At 19.0% G+C, this 20,759-nt stretch overlaps 3 protein-coding genes across 25 annotated transcripts in view; 1 reads left to right on the top strand and 2 right to left on the bottom strand.

The window, feature by feature from the left end:
• Window positions 1–51: 51 nt before the first annotated feature.
• LOC127281160 (uncharacterized) lies at window positions 52–4,723 on the bottom strand. 2 transcript variants are annotated; one of them, XM_051304725.1, is made up of 12 exons: window positions 4,322–4,723; window positions 3,753–3,904; window positions 3,174–3,245; window positions 3,015–3,075; window positions 2,631–2,684; window positions 1,962–2,092; window positions 1,709–1,769; window positions 1,545–1,624; window positions 1,245–1,452; window positions 981–1,111; window positions 462–660; window positions 52–330 (listed from the first exon to the last, which is right to left on the bottom strand). In XM_051304725.1, exons 1-12 carry the CDS (start codon window positions 4,418–4,420, stop codon window positions 178–180), a joined length of 1,401 nt encoding a protein of 466 aa, XP_051160682.1. In that variant the 5' UTR covers window positions 4,421–4,723; the 3' UTR covers window positions 52–177. The 2 variants fall into 2 exon arrangements, with proteins under 2 accessions (XP_051160682.1, XP_051160681.1); XM_051304724.1 differs by having other exon boundaries at window positions 1,545–1,627.
• A 423-nt stretch (window positions 4,724–5,146) lies between these two features.
• Window positions 5,147–18,805, bottom strand: LOC127281159 (uncharacterized). Of its 22 annotated transcripts, none has more exons than XM_051304720.1 (21): window positions 18,399–18,805; window positions 17,817–17,968; window positions 17,498–17,563; window positions 17,351–17,408; window positions 17,153–17,224; window positions 16,719–16,766; window positions 16,540–16,587; window positions 16,138–16,319; window positions 15,911–15,971; window positions 15,703–15,782; window positions 15,343–15,550; window positions 15,056–15,186; window positions 14,752–14,959; window positions 14,428–14,558; window positions 14,122–14,329; window positions 13,911–14,041; window positions 13,596–13,803; window positions 13,334–13,464; window positions 13,025–13,244; window positions 12,680–12,843; window positions 5,147–5,375 (listed from the first exon to the last, which is right to left on the bottom strand). In XM_051304720.1, the coding sequence occupies exons 1-20, from the start codon at window positions 18,495–18,497 to the stop codon at window positions 12,685–12,687; spliced, it is 2,601 nt and encodes an 866-aa protein (XP_051160677.1). In that variant the 5' UTR covers window positions 18,498–18,805; the 3' UTR covers window positions 5,147–5,375; window positions 12,680–12,684. The 22 variants fall into 22 exon arrangements, with proteins under 22 accessions (XP_051160677.1, XP_051160670.1, XP_051160671.1 ...); XM_051304713.1 differs by lacking the exon at window positions 12,680–12,843 and adding an exon at window positions 5,624–5,786 and having other exon boundaries at window positions 5,148–5,375; XM_051304714.1 differs by lacking the exons at window positions 12,680–12,843; window positions 13,025–13,244 and adding exons at window positions 5,624–5,786; window positions 5,965–6,184 and having other exon boundaries at window positions 5,149–5,375.
• Window positions 18,806–19,499: 694 nt separating this feature from the next.
• LOC127281213 (cartilage oligomeric matrix protein-like) overlaps window positions 19,500–20,759 on the top strand; it is a 49,361-nt gene continuing 48,101 nt past the window's right edge. Inside the window, exon 1 of the mRNA XM_051304817.1 lies at window positions 19,500–19,620. The gene's annotated coding sequence lies outside the window, so the exon portion shown is untranslated. The remainder of the gene's footprint in view (window positions 19,621–20,759) is intronic.

Below are 20,759 nucleotides of genomic sequence, written 5' to 3' on the forward strand. Positions count from 1 at the left end.
TTTCAAAAAAAAGGTGAAAAAACGAAAATAATATTTAAATAAAAATAAATGTAATACAATATTTGTTTTTAATAATTTCTTCAATAAAAAATACAAAATTAATTATTCACTTTACAAAAATTTGTACAATATATTATTTTTTAAAATTATAAATACTCGCCTGTTTTTTTTTATCAACTAATCTTTTTTAGGCGAATTTTTGATAATTTTATTTAATTTTAAAAATTGATTAACTATATTTTCGGGTAAATTATAATTTTTAATATTGGGTAAAATTTCTTTTTCTACAATTTGTCCTAAATTTTGTTTCATTCGTTCTTTAGGCAATATCTGTAAAAAAGAAAAAAAAAATTCGAAAAATTATTCATTAAAATAAAAAAAAAAAGGAAAAAAAAATGTTAAAATATAAAATTAAATTGATAGAATTTTTAAAGATATAATAAAAATATAAATATATATACTTTCAAAAATTCGGCCAATTTCCACGTAGAATCAGATTTAATTTGACGAATTCTTTTTGATTCAATGAGAAATTTCACTATCATCTCTTTTTCTAAATCTGTTATTCTTCTTTTTATTTCAATAATTGGAAATCCTTCCTTATCCTTTTTCAAATTTTTTGTTTCATTTTTTGCCCATTTTAATAAATGTTCCACTAGACTTTAATGAAAATAAATTATGTAGAATAATTAAATTTACATATTAAGCAAAAATATAAATAAAATGATTTTCAAAAATATAAAATTAAAAAACAAAGATAAAAATGAATTAGAAAGAATAATAATAATAATTTAAAAAGAAAACTGTAAATAAATAATTAACAAAAAGAAAAATTTGGAAAATACAAAGCAAAAAAAAAAAAAAATAAGTAAATAAATAAAAAATAAAGAAAAAAACACAGAAAATTAAATAAACAAATTTCTAATTTTTAAAAATTAAAAAATTAAACAAATTATTGAATTTTCTTTTTTTTTGCTTACCTTCCAAATGTTCTATAATTAATGAATTTTTCTTGAATTTCATTAGATAAATGAAAATCCTCAATGTTTTGTAAAATTCGCAGCTTAAAAAAAGCTCTCATTGATTTTACCGATTTTTTATGCGGTAAAATCTGAAATATAAAAAATTCTAATTATTTAAATTATAATTATAATTCACAACAAAAAGAGATGAAATAAAATAATAATTATTTTTAAATAAATATATAAATATTTTTTTATTAAATAAATTGAATATTAACGTACTTTTAATTTTCGAGCAAGCTTCCAAACTTTCAAATCATTATTTTTAAAAATTAAATTTGATTTAACCAGAAAATCAATCAATATTAACTTTTCATTATGATTATATCCTTTAAGATTTGGCATTGGAAAACCAAATTCATCTTTTTCTTTATTTTCCACAATTTTTTTTGCCCATATTTTTAAATATTCCGACGGTTCATATAATTCTCTGAAATTAGAATAATAAAAATCACTTTTTTTTAAATTATCATTTAATTATTAAAAAAAAATAGAAAGTATTTTTAAAAAAAATAAACAAACTGTAAATTTTTCTCTGACTCATCAACAATTCCTGAAGTTGATGGTTGATTTTTATCTTCTTGTAAATTTTTTTCAACAATCTTCTAAAAAAAAAAATAAATAATTAATCTAAATTCATTAAAAATTTATAATTAATTTAAAATATATAGAAAAATTAAACTCACATTTTTAGTAGTCAATTCATTGTATTTTTGATGTTTTGGATATTTTTCTTTAGATTGAATACTGTAAGAGAAGGAAAAAGAAAAAGAAAAACTGTAAAATTTAGCAAAAATATTTAAAGAAAATTTTTTGCTTTACTAATTTAATAAAAAAAAAAAAAAAAAATGAATTGTTTTCTTCTAATTTTTCTATACTTTATAATTTTTTTAAATTATAAATTATTTATAAATAAAAATTAATTTTTTTTACACAAACATTTTTTCTTTTTCAGCTACAGGTGAAAAAACAACATCATAATCGAAATCTTCTGATTTTCGAGAATCATCAGAAAACATATATTCCGTATCAGATCCACTGTCATCCATTAAACGTCTTTGCATCTCATTCTAAAAAATTATTACAATTTGATTTGTGAAAAATCAAAAAATTATTTTTTCATTTAAACAAAAAAAAAAATAAAAGAAAGAAATTTACATTTTGATTTCATCTTTCAAAAAAAAAACTGAAAACTTTGTAAAAAAAATTTCTTCTTTTATTGTTTATTAATATTAATAAAATTGTACTTTTTATTCTTATAGAAATTGAAATTAAATAAAATTACAAATTAGGAAAAACTATTATAAGTAAAAAAAAAAATTATTTTTTCGCAAAATTAAAAATTTATCAATTTAAAATTATTGAATAATAATAATATAAATAATAATTAATTTTAAAATTCAGTGTACAATTTTTTTTTTTAATATTTTCAAATTTCAAAATTTGTTTTTTATTCTTTTCATTATTTAAAAAAAGAAGCAAAAATCGAAAACCAGCTAAAAAGAACACTTAAAAAAATTTTATTGGCAAATTTAATGTTTTAAACTTAAATTTTTTTTTTTCGACAATCAAAAATATAAATATATCAATTTTTAGTCAAATTTTCACCGCATTTGTTGGATCAGAATCAGCTTTTTCCAATTCTCGTTCGTTTCTGAATGACTAAAAAAACAAAAACATGTTAGACAATGAAAGAAAAAAAAAATTATTCACATAAAAAATGGCAAATTAAATAATAAATAAATAAATAAAAACTGAAAATACACAAATATAACGTGGAATCAGTAAATATTTTACTCAAAAAGAAAAAATAAAAACTAAAATTTAAATTTAGTAACTAGAAAAATAATTTTTTTAAATCCAATTTGCTTAAAATTCAACAGGAAAAATTGAAATTAAAAATTACATAAATTTGGAGAATTAAGAAGAAAAAAAATTAAATAAATTTACAAATAAAATTAAAATTTAATTAAATATTTAGTGTTGAATTACCTTATTTAAATTTTTTTCTTGCTGTACATTTTCCACATGATGTTCATATCCACAATCCGAACTTGAAATAAATAAAATTAATTATATTAATTCATCAATTTCGTAATTTTCAAATTTTATATTTTTACATAAAACAAAAAAATAAAAATAATTATGTACCATTCACAATTTTTTATTTTTTTTATTATTTCCGGTCTTCTACATTCTTCGACAAATCGATCATCACCAATGCTAAGAAAAAAAAATTCAATTAGAAAAAAAACATTCTAAAAAATTATTAAATTATTAATTACTATATTTAATGAATTAATTATTCATTTATTAAATTTTATAAAAATTAATTTAAATAAATAATTAAATAATGAAATTAAAAGAATAATTTAATATTTTTTTGCAAAGAAAAAAAAATAATAATAATAATAATTACATTTATTCGCACTGTGGAATAAAGTAAATTTAAAAATATATTTAAAAATATATTTAATAAAATAATAAAATTTATAATTATTAAATTATATATAATTATATTTATTATATAATTATTTACTATTATTTATTAATTAATTATTAATTATTTATAAACCAATATTACCAATAATGATAATAATAATAAAAAATAATTATAAAAAAAATAATAATAATAATAATAAATATAATTATTATTATATAAATAATAAAAAATTTTTAAAATTACAATTTTTTTTTAAATATAATAGTAATAATAACAATATTACTTACTAATAATCGTCAACATTTAAAATTTCTTTTCTACTCAAACAATCGTCAATGAATTGAATATTATAAACAATTGAATAATTGAAGCAAAACATTGGCACCGTAAATGTAAGAATTGTTTCATCAGGTTCTAATGTAACTTCACCTCCATTTTTCTGAGAAGAAATAATGCGAAATAAAATTAAGAAAATTTAAAAAAAAAATTCTCGAATTATACAATTTGCATTAAACTTTTGTCGATAAAATTGAAATTTTGTAATTTAATTATTTTTAAAAAATCAAAAAAATAAATTACATTAATATAGTAAAAATATAAAAATATTAATAGATTTATTACATTAAATAAAAAAAAAAATTTAAATAATACAGGTATAAAATATTCAAATGGAAGTAAATTACGCATACGATTTTCAATGTAAATAAAATTAATTACCTAAATTAAAAAAATTATTTATTAATAGTTTTTAATTTAAAAAGAAAAATAAGAGAAATAATAATAAAAACTGTTATTGTAAATAAATAAATAATTATAATAATAAAAATGTGTTTGAAATAAAATATAATTTAAATACCTCAATTAAAGATATATATCGAGTTAATATATCATCAGGCAAATCGACCAAATGAAATTGCATTGGCGTTCCATTTGGTCGGACAAGTAATTGTGGCATCTTCTTTATTTTTTTTAATAAATTCAAATTAAACAAATAAAACAAATAAACTTTTGACAAATTCACATTTAAAATTATACGTTTGTTCTTTTAGGTTATGTTCCACGAATTCATATAGTATTTCACTAACTTCACTGCGTTCCATTGCTTTCTAATATTTTTCAATTGTGATTTACACTTTACACTTTATAATCAAATAACTTTTTTTTCCTAATTATTCTAATTGTCTTAAACATTATATATAAAAAAAAAAACTTGTAAACATTCTCCCGCACAAATAAAAACAATTGGGTAAAAAAAAAATTTTATCCACACATGATAATATCGTTCGACTTCATTGTTATTGGCCGTAAAAAACGGCGCGAATTTCAAAATTAAGCAATCAGAAAATTATCGAAACAAATTATTATTGGTTAATTTTTTAAAAATCCGCCAGATGTTAAATTGAAAAAAAAAATCATAATTTGAATTTTTCTAAATAAACATTATCTACTTTTTTTATAAATAACCATATAAATAAAAAAACATTACATTATTTAACTTATTAAGTAGAATAAATAAAAAAAAATTTGTAATTTCCAAAAAATTGTTAATTTTGAAAATAATTTAATTGTAAAATACTAATTTTTTCTGTAAAAATTTAATTAGATATAAAAAAAAAAAAAATGACATAATAAAAGGAGAGAAAAAAATCAATGTTTAAAAAAGTAAAAAAATCTTCTTTTTAATTAATACAAAAAAATTATTTTTACAAACATAAATATTCAACGTGATTTCACATAGAATTTTGCCTTTTTTTTTTTTTTGAAAATAAATTTTTTTTCCCCTTTTTTTTCAGTATTACAAAATTTTTATTAATACATTACGATAAATTATATTTTACTCACGATTTTGAAAAACATTTCTTTTAATAAATATATTTGAATTATATTCATTCAAATTTGTTGATCAATACCTAAAAAAAAAGACAATTTTGCGAATTTAGAATTTTTACTAAATGAAAAATAAAAGAGAAAAAAAAAAATTAAAAACAAAAAAAAACTAATTAAATACTAAAAAAGAAAAAATACAAAAACGATAATTAAAAATTATTTTTTTTTTATAAAAAATAAAAAAAAGGTCTTTTATAATAAATATCTTTAAAAATTGAATAATTAAAAAAAATAAACACATTTTATTTTAATAGAAGGATTAAAAATTTACCTGTATTATGGACGAGATTTTTTTTCCTACTTTTCTTGTTTTTTGTAAGTTTTAAAAATTCTTCTTCAATATGTCGCGGTAAATTATATTGCTTGATAGAAGGTAAAATACATCTTTTAAATATCGTGCGCATATTTCTAGTTGATCGGCATTTAGGAAGTAACTGCAAAATAGAAAATAAATAAACAAAAAAATATAAACGAGAATTAAGTTTTTTTTTTTTTTTTAATTAAATAGTCTTTAAAAAAATTTATATATAAATAAAAAAAAATATATATATATACGAATTAAAATTTATATATTTAAATAGTAATTTAAAGTATTTTAAAATTATATTATACTTTTAAAACAAATGCAAGCTCCCACGTTGTATGAGACAAGCTCAAATGGATTCTCTCTGATTCCACGAGAAAGTCAACACAAATTTTTTTTTCAATATTTGACATGGACCTCATTGATTGTTGAATTGGATATCCATCAGAGTCCTTATCCAAGTTTTTAGTTACATTTTTTGCCCATTTTTTTAAATGTTCCGTGGGTTCTAAAAATCCTTCAACAGTTCTGTATAAAATGAAAAAAAAAAAACCAAAAATTATTTTCATATCATTTTATAATAAAAAAAAAAACAAAAAATTAAAAATCAATTACCCTTCAGTATTTCGCACTTTTAAAAATTCAACTTTTACATCATTGGGAATATCAAAAGTTTCAATAATTGGCAACAGAGTGTTACGTACTTCAAACCATAAAGTATTAGTTGTTCTTTTTTTTGGAAAAATCTATAATAATAATAATAATAAAAAAACATTAAATTATTAAAATATAATAAATTAAAAAGAAGATAAAAATTTTTTGATTGAAAAAAAAATGTGCTTTTTGTGATAAATTTTTTGTAACTATGTACATACTTTTAAATTGTACGCCAACTTCCAGACTAATTTTTGTTTGCATTTATGAATGAAATTAAATTTTACAAGAAAATCAATAATAAGATATTGTTCCCATTTTTCAATTTTTTTAGACCTCGATATTGGATATCCATATTTGTCCTTTTTTCTATCTTTTGAAATATTTTCCGCCCATATTTTCATATTTTCCGTAGGAATCCAAAACGTACTGCGAAAAAAAAAAACAGTAAATTTAAATATATAAATAATTGAGATAAAATATGAAAATAAAACAAAAAAAAATTAGGAATTAAAGTAGAAAATAATATTTAGATACCGTATACTTTTTCTTAATTTAATAAATTCTTCTTTCTTTTCCATTGGCATATTGAATTTTTCAATATCAGGAAGAATTTCTGTTCTCATAATATGTCTCAAACCATCTTCTCTTCTTATTAATGGAAATAGCTGCAAAAATAAATATTTTTAGCCTCATTAGTATTAAAAAAAAAAGAGAAAAGCAAACAGATTTAATAATATAAAAATTACTTTTAAATTAACAGCACGAGACCACGTTGTCGGCATACAAGCCTGTGGGATATTATCGATTTTTAATAAATATTTCAACATCATCTCCTTTTCCCATTTTTGTATAAATTTATTGTGTGCTAGTGGATAACCAAGATGATCTTTTTCCATATCTTTTGTTTGTTCCTCGGCCCAGTTTCTAAGATTACTGGGTATCGACAATTTAAATCTACCAAAAAGAAAAAAAAAAGAAATTTATAGTAAATTTAATTTTAATTTTTTTTTTATTTTACTATTAAAAAAGAAATATAAAACACACCTTGCTGTCTTTTTTAATCGTAGAAATATAGCCTCCGATCCCGCAGCTAAATCAAATGATTCAATTTTCGGCAAAATATTAAATTTCAATTCATTTTGAATAGATTCTTTTGTTCGATGAACTGGAAAGAGCTTAAAAAAAAAGAAAAATTGATGAAAATTAAAGAAATAACACAGTATAGAGTAATTTTTTTGAAGAAAAAACAAAATTCAACGACCTATTCAAGGGTCAAAATCATTTTTTCTTTAAAAAATAATCAAAAAAAAGAAAATTAAAAGTATAAGAAAAAAAGGGAAAAATTTTCAAAAACTTACACGAAGCATACAAGCCATGTCCCACAACAAAATACTAAAATTAGAAGCTGGATTTATTCTAATCAAAAAATCGATAATCATTCTTTTCTCCCACTTTTCAAATGATAAACTTTCGCCTTCTGGAAATCCATTTTCATCTTTTTTCAAATTTTTCGTTTTTTCATATGCCCATTTTTTCAAATCATTCATTGGATATTTACGAGCGATTCTAAAAACAAATAATTGAATTAATAAAATAAAAATGTTAATATATATATATATATATAATTTTTATAAAATTCTTTTTGCAAACCAACTTTCCAAAAGTTCTGTAGTTGATAAATTTTTCTTCAATTTTTTTATTTAAATTATATTTCTCAATGTTAGGTAAAATTTTAACTTTAAAATGTTCTTTGATTATTTCATCAGTTTTATCTTCTGGAAAAATCTGAAAATTATAATTATTATTTTAATGTTCATATTATTGAGAAGATAAATTTTTTTTTTTATTTTATATTGCATTGTTTTTATTTTTATTTAAATATATAAAAATAAAATATGAAAAGAAAAAAATTAAAAATTTGCAGAATTTGAAATGAATATACCTTTAAATTCCTAATATAAATCCAAATTATTCTACCCTTGCAACGATATATTGATTTAGTTTTAACGATTAAATCAATTAATAATAAATTTTCCTCTTCACTGAATCCAATATGAGTCTTTTTTGGATATCCGAATTTATCTTTCTCAACATTTTCAACATGTTTTTTGGCCCATTCTTCTAAATCTACTGTTGGTTCAGATGAATCCCTGTGTGTTTCAATATTTTTTTTTTTTAAATTTACATTTCATAAAAAATTATTAGAAAATATTTTCTTAATTTTACTCTTTAGTTAAGAATTATTAAAATTAAATTATTAAATTATTAAAAAAAACATTATTAAAGAAAAAACAAACTCTGATTCATCCTCGGAGTCATTGTCAATTTTTGACGTAGAAGGTTCATTTTCAGTATCTTGTAAATTTATATCAACAATCTGGAAAAAAAAATCAAAGAAATATAATACATAATTAATAACATTTTTTTTTATTTATTTATTATTAATTAATTTTATAATAAAAATTAATCTAAAATAAATATTGTGTAAATAATTTAAATTACTCACATTTGTTATTGGCAATCGATTATATCTTGTTCGTTTTAAATTATCCACTTTAGGACTTAAACTGCAAAAAGAAAAGAAATTGAAAATTATTTTTTTTTTTTTATCATTTGGTTTAATTTTAAAAATAGTTAAACTGCTTTTATAATGAAGAATATAAAAAAATTTCTAAAATTTATTCCTTCTTATTAGTTTAGAAATTAAAATTATAAATAAATTTTCTAACATACGTTTTTCGTTTCCTTGGCAAACGTTTTACATTATAATCAGGATCATCTGAATTTGAATAATCAGAAATATTACATTCTGATTCGCTTTCATTGACATCAAACTCGAATTCTGATTCTGATTCCGATTCTGTTTCCATAATCATAGTTGGCGATTCTATTTTATATTCAAAACTATTTTCCTCCTAAAAAAGAAATTTTTTTTTTCCATTTCAATTAATAATACTAGGATAAAAAAAAATATTTTTAATAATATAAATTTTAATTATAAAAATGATAATTCAATTTACATTTTTTATTTTAAGTTTTTTAGTTTATTTTTTTAATTAATTTCAAATTTAAAAGAGCGAACAAAAAATAAAATACGTAATTAATAAAAAATCATAAGAAAAAAAAATAATTTAATTTTTACCTCATTGTTATCAGAATTTAAAATTTCCGATTTTGTTATATTAGAAACCTAAAAAGGGAAATAAATTACAAAACTGAAAAACAAACTAGAAAAAAAAAATTTTAAAAGAAGATTAAAAAGAAAGGATTTAAATAAAAATCACAAGAAAAAAATAAAAAGAATTTAGTTTCAATTTTTTACCTCCTCGTCATCAGAAAATCGACTTATGTTTTCTTCTACGCTAGAAACCTAAAAAGAAATAATAAATTACAAATTATTTTTTTTTTTTTAGTGTAAAACAGAAAAAAACGGTTACGATTAATTTAACTATTAACACAAATTTTATAGAAAAAAAATTGAAAAAAATGTTAATAAAATAATAGAGAAAACAAAAAATTCTGTTTCAGTGTTTTTTCCAGAATTTATTTATTATTATTATTATTATTATTATTATTATTATTATTATTATTATTATTAATTATTAATAAATAATTAAGAAATTAAAATTAAAAAATTATAATTAAATACTAAAAATTACTAAATTTAGTATTTAATTACTTCTTTTTTAATTTTTTTAAAATAAAATCATTAAAACTTATTTTAAAATTCTAATATTAGAAAAAAAAAAATGAATTGAATTGTATTTCTGTAAATTGGTAATAAATACTTGTATTTCATTGTTAATCGCATTTTTAGAGTTGAAAACAATTTTCTCAACTTCCACTAATTTCTTGGGAGCCTAGAAATAAAAAAAAATGTTTAGAACACCAAACAAAAAAAAATACTATATAAATAAAAAACATAATAAATGTAAAAAATTTAATTTTTAAAAATAATCCAGTGAAAATACCTCATTTAAATTATTCCCTTGTTTTACAATTTCTATATGTTGATTTCCACATTTACGACTAGAAAATATAACATAAATTATAAAAAATCATCAAATATGTATTTATCATTTTTTTCTTTTTTATTTATAAATTATTTACCATGTGCAAATTTTTCTTCCCATAATTATTGCTGTACATGCAGCGAAAACATTAGTATCGCCAATGCTTGGGGGAGAAAAAAATTATAAAATAATTATAATACAAAAATTATGATATTTATAATTAAAAAAAAAATCATAAAATATTGTTGAATTATTAATTAATGTATTAAAAATTTTAAATAATTATTATATAATAAATAAAGAATAATTTAATATTCTTTAAAATCAGAAACAAAAAAAAATAATAAAACATTTACTTCGATAGATGAATAAAGAATAAAATATTTAAATTGTTATCATAAAAATAATACTTACTAATAGTCATCAATATTTAAAATTTTGTTATTTTTCAAACAATCATCGATGTATTCAATATTAAAGATGAATGAATATTTATGGCAAAAAATAGGTAACGTAAAGGTACGAATTTTCTCATTAGGTTCCACACTAATTTCTCCTCCATTTTTCTAAAAATTATTTATTTATTTTATTCGAATGTATATAAAAAAAAAAAAAAAAATAGTTTACGAAAAAAAATTATAAAAATAACCTTATTAATTAATTTAAAATTAATATTTTATAAATAAAATTTATAAATAATATTATTATTATTAAAATTAATTTCAAGTTAAATCGTTGTATATAATTGTTCATTATAATATAATAAAAAAAAAACTTGTAAAATTTAACAGTAAAGTTTCAATAAAATACATTCTTTATTAAAAAAATAAATAAAATAATTAACAGAAAATTAATTGAAAAATGGAAAATAATTTATTTAAAATACACTTAAAATTAAATATTAATATTAAAATATTAAAAATAGTATTAAAATAAAAGATCTCGTAAAATAATATTAAAATAAGTTTGTAAATACCTCAATTAATGATGTATATCGAATGTTCAATTCTTTAGACAAATCGACCAAATGAAATTTCATTGGCATTCCATTTAAACGAAATAGTAACAGCGACATATTTTAAATATATATATATATATAAATCGAATATAAATTAATAAATACTATAAATAAAACATCAGAACAAAATTTACGTGATTTAAAAGTGAATGTTTTTTTTTTTTTATAGGTTATGTTATATGAATTCCACGCGCGTAACGCGCTCACTTCACTCACTACTTTCTTTTTCTTATCGATTATTTTCTACACTCGTTATAATTAAACTTAATTATTTTAGTAGTTGACTTTAAAAAAGACAATTAAACGCTTATAAATAAGCAGCAAAGTGTAAACAAACATTTTCCTGTACAAAACAAAATAGAAACAGTGGCGCCATTCTTTCCGCTAATTCGTGCGACAACTGTTGGTAACAGTGTAACAATGAAAAAGAGAAAATTATCTACCAATGGTAAATTGTTTCCATTTTATTTTATTAAATTAAAAAAGATAGAATTTTTACAGAATCTTAATAATTTAAATTCTTTTTGTCTGAATTATTATCGGGATATTTGTTAAATTTTTTTTTTATATTGGTTAATTTTTTAAAAATCCGCCTGATGTTAAATTGAAAAAAAAATTCATAATTTGAATTTTTCTAAATTTTTCTAAACTTATTAAGTAAAATAAATAAAAAAAATTTTGTAATTTCCAAAAAATTGTAAATTTTGAAAATAATTTAATTGTAAAATACTAATTTTTTCTGTAAAAATTGTAAAAATTTAATTAGATATTTAAAAAAAAAACAAAACAAATGACATAATAAAAGGAGAGAAAAAAAATCAATGTTTAAGAAAATAAAAAAATCTTCTTTTTAATTAATACAAAAAAATTATTTTTACAAACATAAATATTCAACGTGATTTCACATAGAATTTTGCCTTTTTTTTTTTTTTTTTTGAAAATAAATTTTTTTTCCTCTTTTTTTTCAGTATTACAAAATTTTTATTAATACATTACGATAAATTATATTTTACTCACGATTTTGAAAAACATTTCTTTTAATAAATATATTTGAATTATATTCATTCAAATTTGTTGATCAGTACCTAAAAGAAAAAAAAGACAATTTTGCGAATTTAGAATTTTTATTAAAAGAAAAATAAAAGAGAAAAAAAAAAATTAAAAACAAAAAAAAACTAATTAAATACTAAAAAAGAAAAAATACAAAAACGATAATTAAAAATTATCTTTTTTTTATAAAAAAATAAAAAAAAGGTCTTTTATAAATATCTTTAAAAATTGAATAATTAAAAATAAAACACACATTGTATTTTAATAGAAGGATTAAAAATTTACCTGTATTATGGACGAGATTTTTTTTTTCTACTTTTCTTATTTTTTGTAAGTTTTAAAAATTCTTCTTCAATATGTCGCGGTAAATTATATTGCTTGATAGAAGGTAAAATACATCTTTTAAATATCGTGCGCATATTTCTAGTTGATCGGCATTTAGGAAGTAACTGCAAAATAGAAAATAAATAAACAAAAAAATATAAACGAGAATTAAGTTTTTTTTTTTTTTTAAATTAAATAGTCTTTAAAAAAATTTATATATAAATAAAAAAAATATATATATATATATACGAATTAAAATTTATATATTTAAATAGTAATTTAAAGTATTTTAAAATTATATTATACTTTTAAAACAAATGCAAGCTCCCACGTTGTATGAGACAAGCTCAAATGGATTCTCTCTGATTCCACGAGAAAGTCAACACAAATTTTTTTTTCAATATTTGACATGGACCTCATTGATTGTTGAATTGGATATCCATCAGAGTCCTTATCCAAGTTTTTAGTTACATTTTTTGCCCATTTTTTTAAATGTTCCGTGGGTTCTAAAAATCCTTCAACAGTTCTGTATAAAATGAAAAAAAAAAAAACCAAAAATTATTTTCATATCATTTTATAATAAAAAAAAAAAACGCAAAATTAAAAATCAATTACCCTTTAGGATTTCGCACTTTTAAAAATTCAACTTTTACTTCATTGGGAATATCAAAAGTTTCAATAATTGGCAACATAATGTTACGTACTTCAAACGATAAATTATAAACTGTTCTTTCTTTTGGAAAAATCTATAATAATAATAATAATAAAAAAAAAACATATTAAATTATTAAAATATAATAAATTAGAAAGAAGATAAAAAATTTTTGATTGAAAAAAAAAATGTTCTTTTTGTGATAAATTTTTTGTAACTACATACTTTTAAATTGTACGCCAACTTCCAGACTAATTTTTGTTTGCATTTATGAATTAAATTAAATTTTACAAGAAAATCAATAATAAGATATTGTTCCCATTTTTCAATTTTTCTAGACCTCGATATTGGATATCCATATTTGTCCTTTTTTCTATCTTTTGAAATATTTTCCGCCCATATTTTCATATTTTCCGTAGGAATCCAAAATGTACTGCGAAAAAAAAAACAGTAAATTTAAATATATAAATAATTGAGATAAAATATGAAAATAAAACAAAAAAAAATTAGGAATTAAAGTAGAAAATAATATTTAGATACCGTATACTTTTTCTTAATTTAATAAATTCTTCTTTCTTTTCCATTGGCATATTGAATTTTTCAATATCAGGAAGAATTTCTGTTCTCATAATACTTCTCAAACCATCTTCTCTTCTTATTAATGGAAATAGCTGCAAAAATAAATATTTTTAGCCTCATTAGTATTAAAAAAAAAGAGAAAAGCAAACAGATTTAATAATATAAAAATTACTTTTAAATTAACAGCACGAGACCACGTTGTCGGCATACAAGCCTGTGGGATATTATCGATTTTTAATAAATATTTCAACATCATCTCCTTTTCCCATTTTTGTATAAATTTATTGTGTGCTAGTGGATAACCAAGATGATCTTTTTCCATATCTTTTGTTTGTTCCTCGGCCCAGTTTCTAAGATCACTCGATATCGACAAATTAAATCTACAAAAAAGAAAAAAAAAAAAGAAATTTATAGTAAATTTAATTTTCAACATTTTTTTTTAATTATTTTACTATTAAAAAAGAAATATAAAACACACCTTGCTGTCTTTTTTAATCGTAGAAATATAGCCTCCGCTCCCGCAGCTAAATCAAATGATTCAATTTTCGGCAAAATATTAAATTTCAATTCATTTTGAATAGATTCTTTTGTTCGATGAACTGGAAAGAGCTTAAAAAAAAATAAAATTGATGAAAATTAAAGAAATAACACAGTATCAAGTAATTTTTTGAAGAAAAAAAAAAAATCAACGACCTTTTCAAGGTTCAAAATCATTTTTACTTTAAAAAATAATTTAAAAAAAAAAAAAAAAAAAAGAAAATTAAAAGTATAAGAAAAAAAGGAAAAATTTTCAAAAACTTACACGAAGCATACAAGCTATGTCCCACAACAAAATACTAAAATTAGAAGCTGGATTTATTCTAATCAAAAAATCGATAATCATTCTTTTCTCCCACTTTTCAAATGATAAACTTTCGCCTTCTGGAAATCCATTTTCATCTTTTTTCAAATTTTTCGTCTTTTCATATGCCCATTTTTTCAAATCATTCATTGGATATTTACGAGCGATTCTAAAAACAAATAATTGAATTAATAAAATAAAAATGTTAATATATATATATATATATATATATATAATTTTTATAAAATTCTTTTTGCAAACCAACTTTCCAAAAGTTCTGTAGTCGATAAATTTTTCTTCAATTTTTTTATTTAAATTATATTTCTCAATGTTAGGTAAAATTTTAGCTCTAAAATGATCTTTGAATATTTCATCAGTTATATCTTCTGGAAAAATCTGAAAATTATAATTATTATTTTAATGTTCATATTATTGAGAAGATAAATTTTTTTTTTATTTTATATTACATTGTTTTTAGTTTTATTTAAATATATAAAAATAAAATATGAAAAGAAAAAAATTAAAAATTTGCAGAATTTGAAATGAATATACCTTTAAATTCTTAATATAAATCCAAATTAATGAACCCTTGGTACGATATATTGATTTAGTTTTAACGATTAAATCAATTAATAATAAATCTTCCTCTTCACTGAATCCAATATGAGTCTTTTTTGGATATCCAAATTTATCTTTCTCAACATTTTCAACATGTTTTTTGGCCCATTCTTTTAAATCTACTGTTGGTTCAGATGAATCACTGTGTGTTTCAAAAAAAATTTTTTTTTTTAAATTTACATTTCATAAAAAATTATTAGAAAATATTTTCTTAATTTTACTCTTTAGTTAAGAATTATTAAAATTAAATTATTAAATTGTTAAAAAAAAAACATTATTAAAGAAAAAACAAACTCTGATTCATCCTCGGAGTCATTGTCAATTTTTGACGTAGAAGGTTCATTTTCAGTATCTTGTAAATTTATATCAACAATCTGGAAAAAAAAATCAAAGAAATATAATACATAATTAATAACATTTTTTTTATTTATTTATTATTAATTAATTTTATAATAAAAATTAATCTAAAATAAATATTGTGTAAATAATTTAAATTACTCACATTTGTTATTGGCAATCGATTATATCTTGTTCGCTTTAAATTATCCACTTTAGGACGTAAACTGCAAAAAGAAAAGAAATTGAAAATTATTATTTTTTTTTTATCATTTGGTTTAATTTTAAAAATAGTTAAACTGCTTTTATAATGAAGAATATAAAAAAATTTCTAAAATTTATTCCTCCTTATTAGTTTAGAAATTAAAATTATAAATAAATTTTCTAACATACGTTTTTCGTTTCTTTGGCAAACGTTTTACATTATAATCAGGATCATCTGAATTTGAATAATCAGAAATATTACATTCTAATTCGCTTTCATTGACATCAAACTCGAATTCTGATTCTGATTCCGATTCTGTTTCCATAATCATAGTTGGCGATTCTATTTTATATTCAAAACTATTTTCCTCCTAAAAAGAAATTTTTTTTTCATTTCAATTAATACTAGGATAAAAAAAATATTTTTAATAATATAAATTTTAATTATAAAAACGATAATTCAATTTACATTTTTTATTTTAAGTTTTTTAGTTTATTTTTTTAATTAATTTCAAATTTGAAAAATCGAACAAAAAATAAAATATGTAATTAAGAAAAAATCATAAGAAAAAAAAATAATTTAATTTTTACCTCATTGTCATCAGAAATTATAATTTCCGATTTTTTTACACTAGAAACCTAAAAAGGGAAATAAATTACAAAACTGAAAAACAAACTGGAAAAAAAAATTTAAAAAGAAGATTAAAGAGAAAGGATTTAAATAAAAATCACAAGAAAAAAATAAAAAGAATTTAGTTTCAATTTTTTACCTCCTCGTCATCAGAAAATCGACTTATGTTTTCTTCTACGCTAGAAACCTAAAAAAAAAAAATAATAAGTTACAAATTATTTTTTTTTAAATGTAAAACAGAAAAAAACGGTTACGATTAATTTAACTATTAACACAAATTTTATAGAAAAAAAAATTGAAAAAAATGTTAATAAAATAATAGAGAAAACAAAAAATTCTGTTTCAGTGTTTTTTCCAGAATTTATTTATTATTATTATTATTATTAATTATTAATAAATAATTTAGAAATTAAAATTAAAAAATTATAATTAAATACTAAAAATTACTAAATTTAGTATTTAATTAATTCTTTTTTAATTTTTTTAAAATAGAATCATTAAAACTTATTTTAAAATTTTAATATTAAAAAAAAATTGAATTGAATTATATTTCTGTAAATTGGTAATAAATACTTGTATTTCATTGTTAATCGCATTTTTAGAGTTGAAAACAATTTTCTCAACTTCCACTAATTTCTTGGGAGCCTAGAAATAAAAAAAAAATGTTTAGAACACCAAACAAAAAAAAATACTATATAAATATAAAACATAATAAATGTAAAAAATTTAATTTTTAAAAATAATGAAGTGAAAATTTAATAATCAAAATACCTCATTTAAATTATTCCCTTGTTTTACAATTTTTATATGTTGATTTCCACATTTACGACTAGAAAATATAACATAAATTATAAAAAATCATCAAATATGTATATATCATTTTTTTTTTTTTTTTTTTTTTTTATATAAATTATTTACCATGTGCAAATTTTTCTTCCCATAATTATTGCAGTACATGCTGCGAAAACATTAGTATCGCCAATGCTTGAGAAAAAAATTATAAAATAATTATAATACAAAAATTATGATATTTATAATTAAAAAAAAAAAATCATAAAATATTGTTGAATTATTAATTAATGTATTAAAAATTTTAAATAATTATTATATAATAAATAAAGAATAATTTAATATTCTTTAAAATCAGAAACAAAAAAAAAAAACAAATAAAACATTTACTTCGATAGATGAATAAAGAATAAAATATTCAAATTGTTATCATAAAAATATTACTTACTAATAGTCATCAATATTTAAAATTTTGTTATTTTTCAAACAATCATCGATGTATTCAATATTAAAGATGAATGAATATTTATGGCAAAAAATAGGTAACGTAAAGGTACGAATTTTCTCATTAGGTTCCACACTAATTTCTCCTCCATTTTTCTAAAAATTATTTATTTATTTTATTCGAATGTATATAAAAAAAAAAAAAAAAAATAGTTTACGAAAAAAATTATAAAAATAACCTTATTAATTAATTTAAAATTAATATTTTATAAATAAAATTTATAAATAATATTATTATTATTAAAATTAATTTCAAGTTAAATCGTATTATATAATTGTTCATTATAATATAATAAAAAAAAAAAACTTGTAAAATTTAACAGTAAAATTCCAATAAAATACGTTTTTAATAAATTAAAAAAATAAATAAAATAATTAACTGAAAATTAATTGAAAAATGGAAAATAATTTATTTAAAATATACTTCAAATTAAATATTAATATTAAAATATTAATATTAAAATATTAAAAATAGTATTAAAATAAAAGATCTCGTAAAATAATATTAAAATAAGTTTGTAAATACCTCAATTAATGATGTATATCGAATATTCAATTCTTTAGACAAATCGACCAAATGAAATTTCATTGGTATTCCATTTAAACGAAATAGTAACAGCGACATATTTTAAATATATATATATAAATCGAATATAAATTAATAAATACTATAAATAAAACATCAGAACAAAATTTACGTGATTTAAAAGTGAATGTTTTTTTTTTTTATAGGTTATGTTATATGAATTCCACGTGCGTAACGCGCTCACTTCACTCACTACTTTCTTTTTCTTATCGATTATTTTCTACACTCGTTATAATTAAACTTGAATATTTTAGTAGTAGACTTTAAAAAAGACAATTAAACGCTTATAAATAAGCAGCAAAGTGTAAAGGCCTAAGCAGAATAGATTCTTGAACGGGAACGCAATCGTAAACGGAAACTTAAGAATGTGTAAGAGAAGGATAGCAAATATCTTTATTCTTCTCTCACCCATTCTTACGTTTCCGTTCACGATTGCGTTCCCGTTCAAGAATCTATTCTGCTTAGGCCTTAAGGCCTAAGCAGAATAGATTCTTGAAGGGGAACGCAATCGTAAACGGAAACGTAAGAATGAGTAAGAGAAGGATAACAAATATCTTTATTCTTTTCTCACTCATTCTTACGTTTCCGTTCACGGTTGCGTTCCCGTTCAAGAATCTATTCTGCTTTGGCCTTTAAACAAACATTTTCCTGTACAAAACAAAATAGAAACAGTGGCGCCATTCTTTCCGCTAATTCGTGCGGCAACTGTTGGTAACAGTGTAACAATGAAAAAGAGAAAATTATCCATCAATGGTAAATTGTTTCCATTTTATTTTATTAAATTAAAAAAAAGATAGAATTTTTACAGAATCTTTAATTTAAATTCTTTTTGTCTCAATTATTATCGGGGATATTTGTTAAATTTTTTTTTTATAATTACGAAGAGGAAACTCTAAAGTGTGACAGTTTGTTAAGAAAGAGAATTGTATATTGGCCCTAAGGCTTATTTTATACAAGGATGGGAATGTGTTAAACAAACTGTCAAATAACGAACATTTTTTTCAATTACTAAACAATAAAATCGGAAAATAAACAAACATTGTTTAAATAGTGTTTAAAATTAATAAGTACTTTAAACAGTTTTTTTTTAATTATTCGAATTCAAAAATGTGAATGTATTACACAGATAAGAGGTAAATAAAAAATCTTCAGTCTTCTTGAGGTAAATAACGAACTTTCTAAATAAATAAACTTTTTTCTTAGTTTTACTAAAAATATTTATTAAATCTAGAACTATTATTAATAATTAAATTAACATTCATAAATTTATTTCACGCGGTTTATAATTATTCAAATGCAAGGATGGGAAAGTATAATATATTAACAGAGGTTAAAAATGATTTTTTTTTTTAATTTTACTAAAAATAAATTTACTGCAAATATTTATTAAAAATCTAGAATTTTATTAATATTAAATAAAAATTAATAGGAAATTAATATTTTAATATTTATTTCACGCGGTTTATAATTATTTAAATGCAAAAAATAAGAAATGTGTGACAAAAAAATGAAAATTTTCTTTGTCAATTTAAAAAAAAAAACATATATATATATATTTATCGCAAATATTTATTAAATCTATAATTATTATTAAAAATTCATTCCTTTTTTGAATTTCTTTATTTTATTTCACCCGATTTATAATTATTTAAATGCAAGGATGGGAATGTATGACAAAAAAAGAACTTTTTTTTACGAATCTGAAGTACGCAACGTTTATGATAAACGATTTTTAAAGAAATAATTTTTTAAAATGAAATTTTTAAAATAATTTTTTGCCTAAAAAATATTTCTTGTAGTTTTCATTAATCAACAAATTATATAGAAAACTATTTTTTTTAGGCAAAAAATTATTTAAAAAATTTTATTTTAAAAAATTATTTCTTTAAAAATTGTCTATCATAAACGTTGTGTACTTCAGCTTCGTCTTTTTTTTTTGTCAATTTTACTGAATAAAAATAAATTTACCACAAATATAATTATTAATTCGAAAATATTTTATTTTTTGAAATTAACATTAAATATTTATTTCACACGGTCTATAATTTTTAATAATAATAATTTTACAATAAATTTCCTATATTAATTAATGAATAAGTAATCCGTCAAATAATGGAACTGTTGTTGCACATTTATAATAAGTATCACCTTCAATTGTTACTAATTCTTGCAAACAAATATCTATAAATTAAATAAAAAAATATAAATAAATTTTTTTTAAAATAATTATATTTAATTATATTAATTAATTAATTATTTTAAATAACATTAATAACTAATAATACTAATTAAATTATTAAT

Source organism: Leptopilina boulardi, unplaced genomic scaffold (genome assembly GCF_019393585.1).
Source record: "Leptopilina boulardi isolate dan_hultmark-lab unplaced genomic scaffold, ZJU_Lbou_2.1 LbouV2_266, whole genome shotgun sequence".
Lineage (NCBI taxonomy): Eukaryota > Metazoa > Arthropoda > Insecta > Hymenoptera > Figitidae > Leptopilina > Leptopilina boulardi.

Bases quoted from the DNA above. Each gene is read 5' to 3' on its own strand.
- LOC127281159 (XM_051304713.1), bottom strand. From the start codon at position 18,497: ATGTCGCTGTTACTATTTCGTTTAAATGGAATACCAATGAAATTTCAT. The intron at 17,409-17,497 runs GTAAATAATTTA...TATATTTTCTAG, and splicing joins GGAAGAAAAATTTGCACATG to TCGTAAATGTGGAAATCAAC. The intron at 15,551-15,702 runs GTTTGTTTTTTC...TGAAACACACAG, and splicing joins GACTCCGAGGATGAATCAGA to TGATTCATCTGAACCAACAG.
- LOC127281160 (XM_051304724.1), bottom strand. From the start codon at position 4,420: ATGCCACAATTACTTGTCCGACCAAATGGAACGCCAATGCAATTTCAT. The intron at 3,905-4,321 runs GTATTTAAATTA...ATTTCTTCTCAG, and splicing joins GATATATATCTTTAATTGAG to AAAAATGGAGGTGAAGTTAC. The intron at 661-980 runs GTAAGCAAAAAA...TTTTCATTAAAG, and splicing joins AATTATAGAACATTTGGAAG to TCTAGTGGAACATTTATTAA.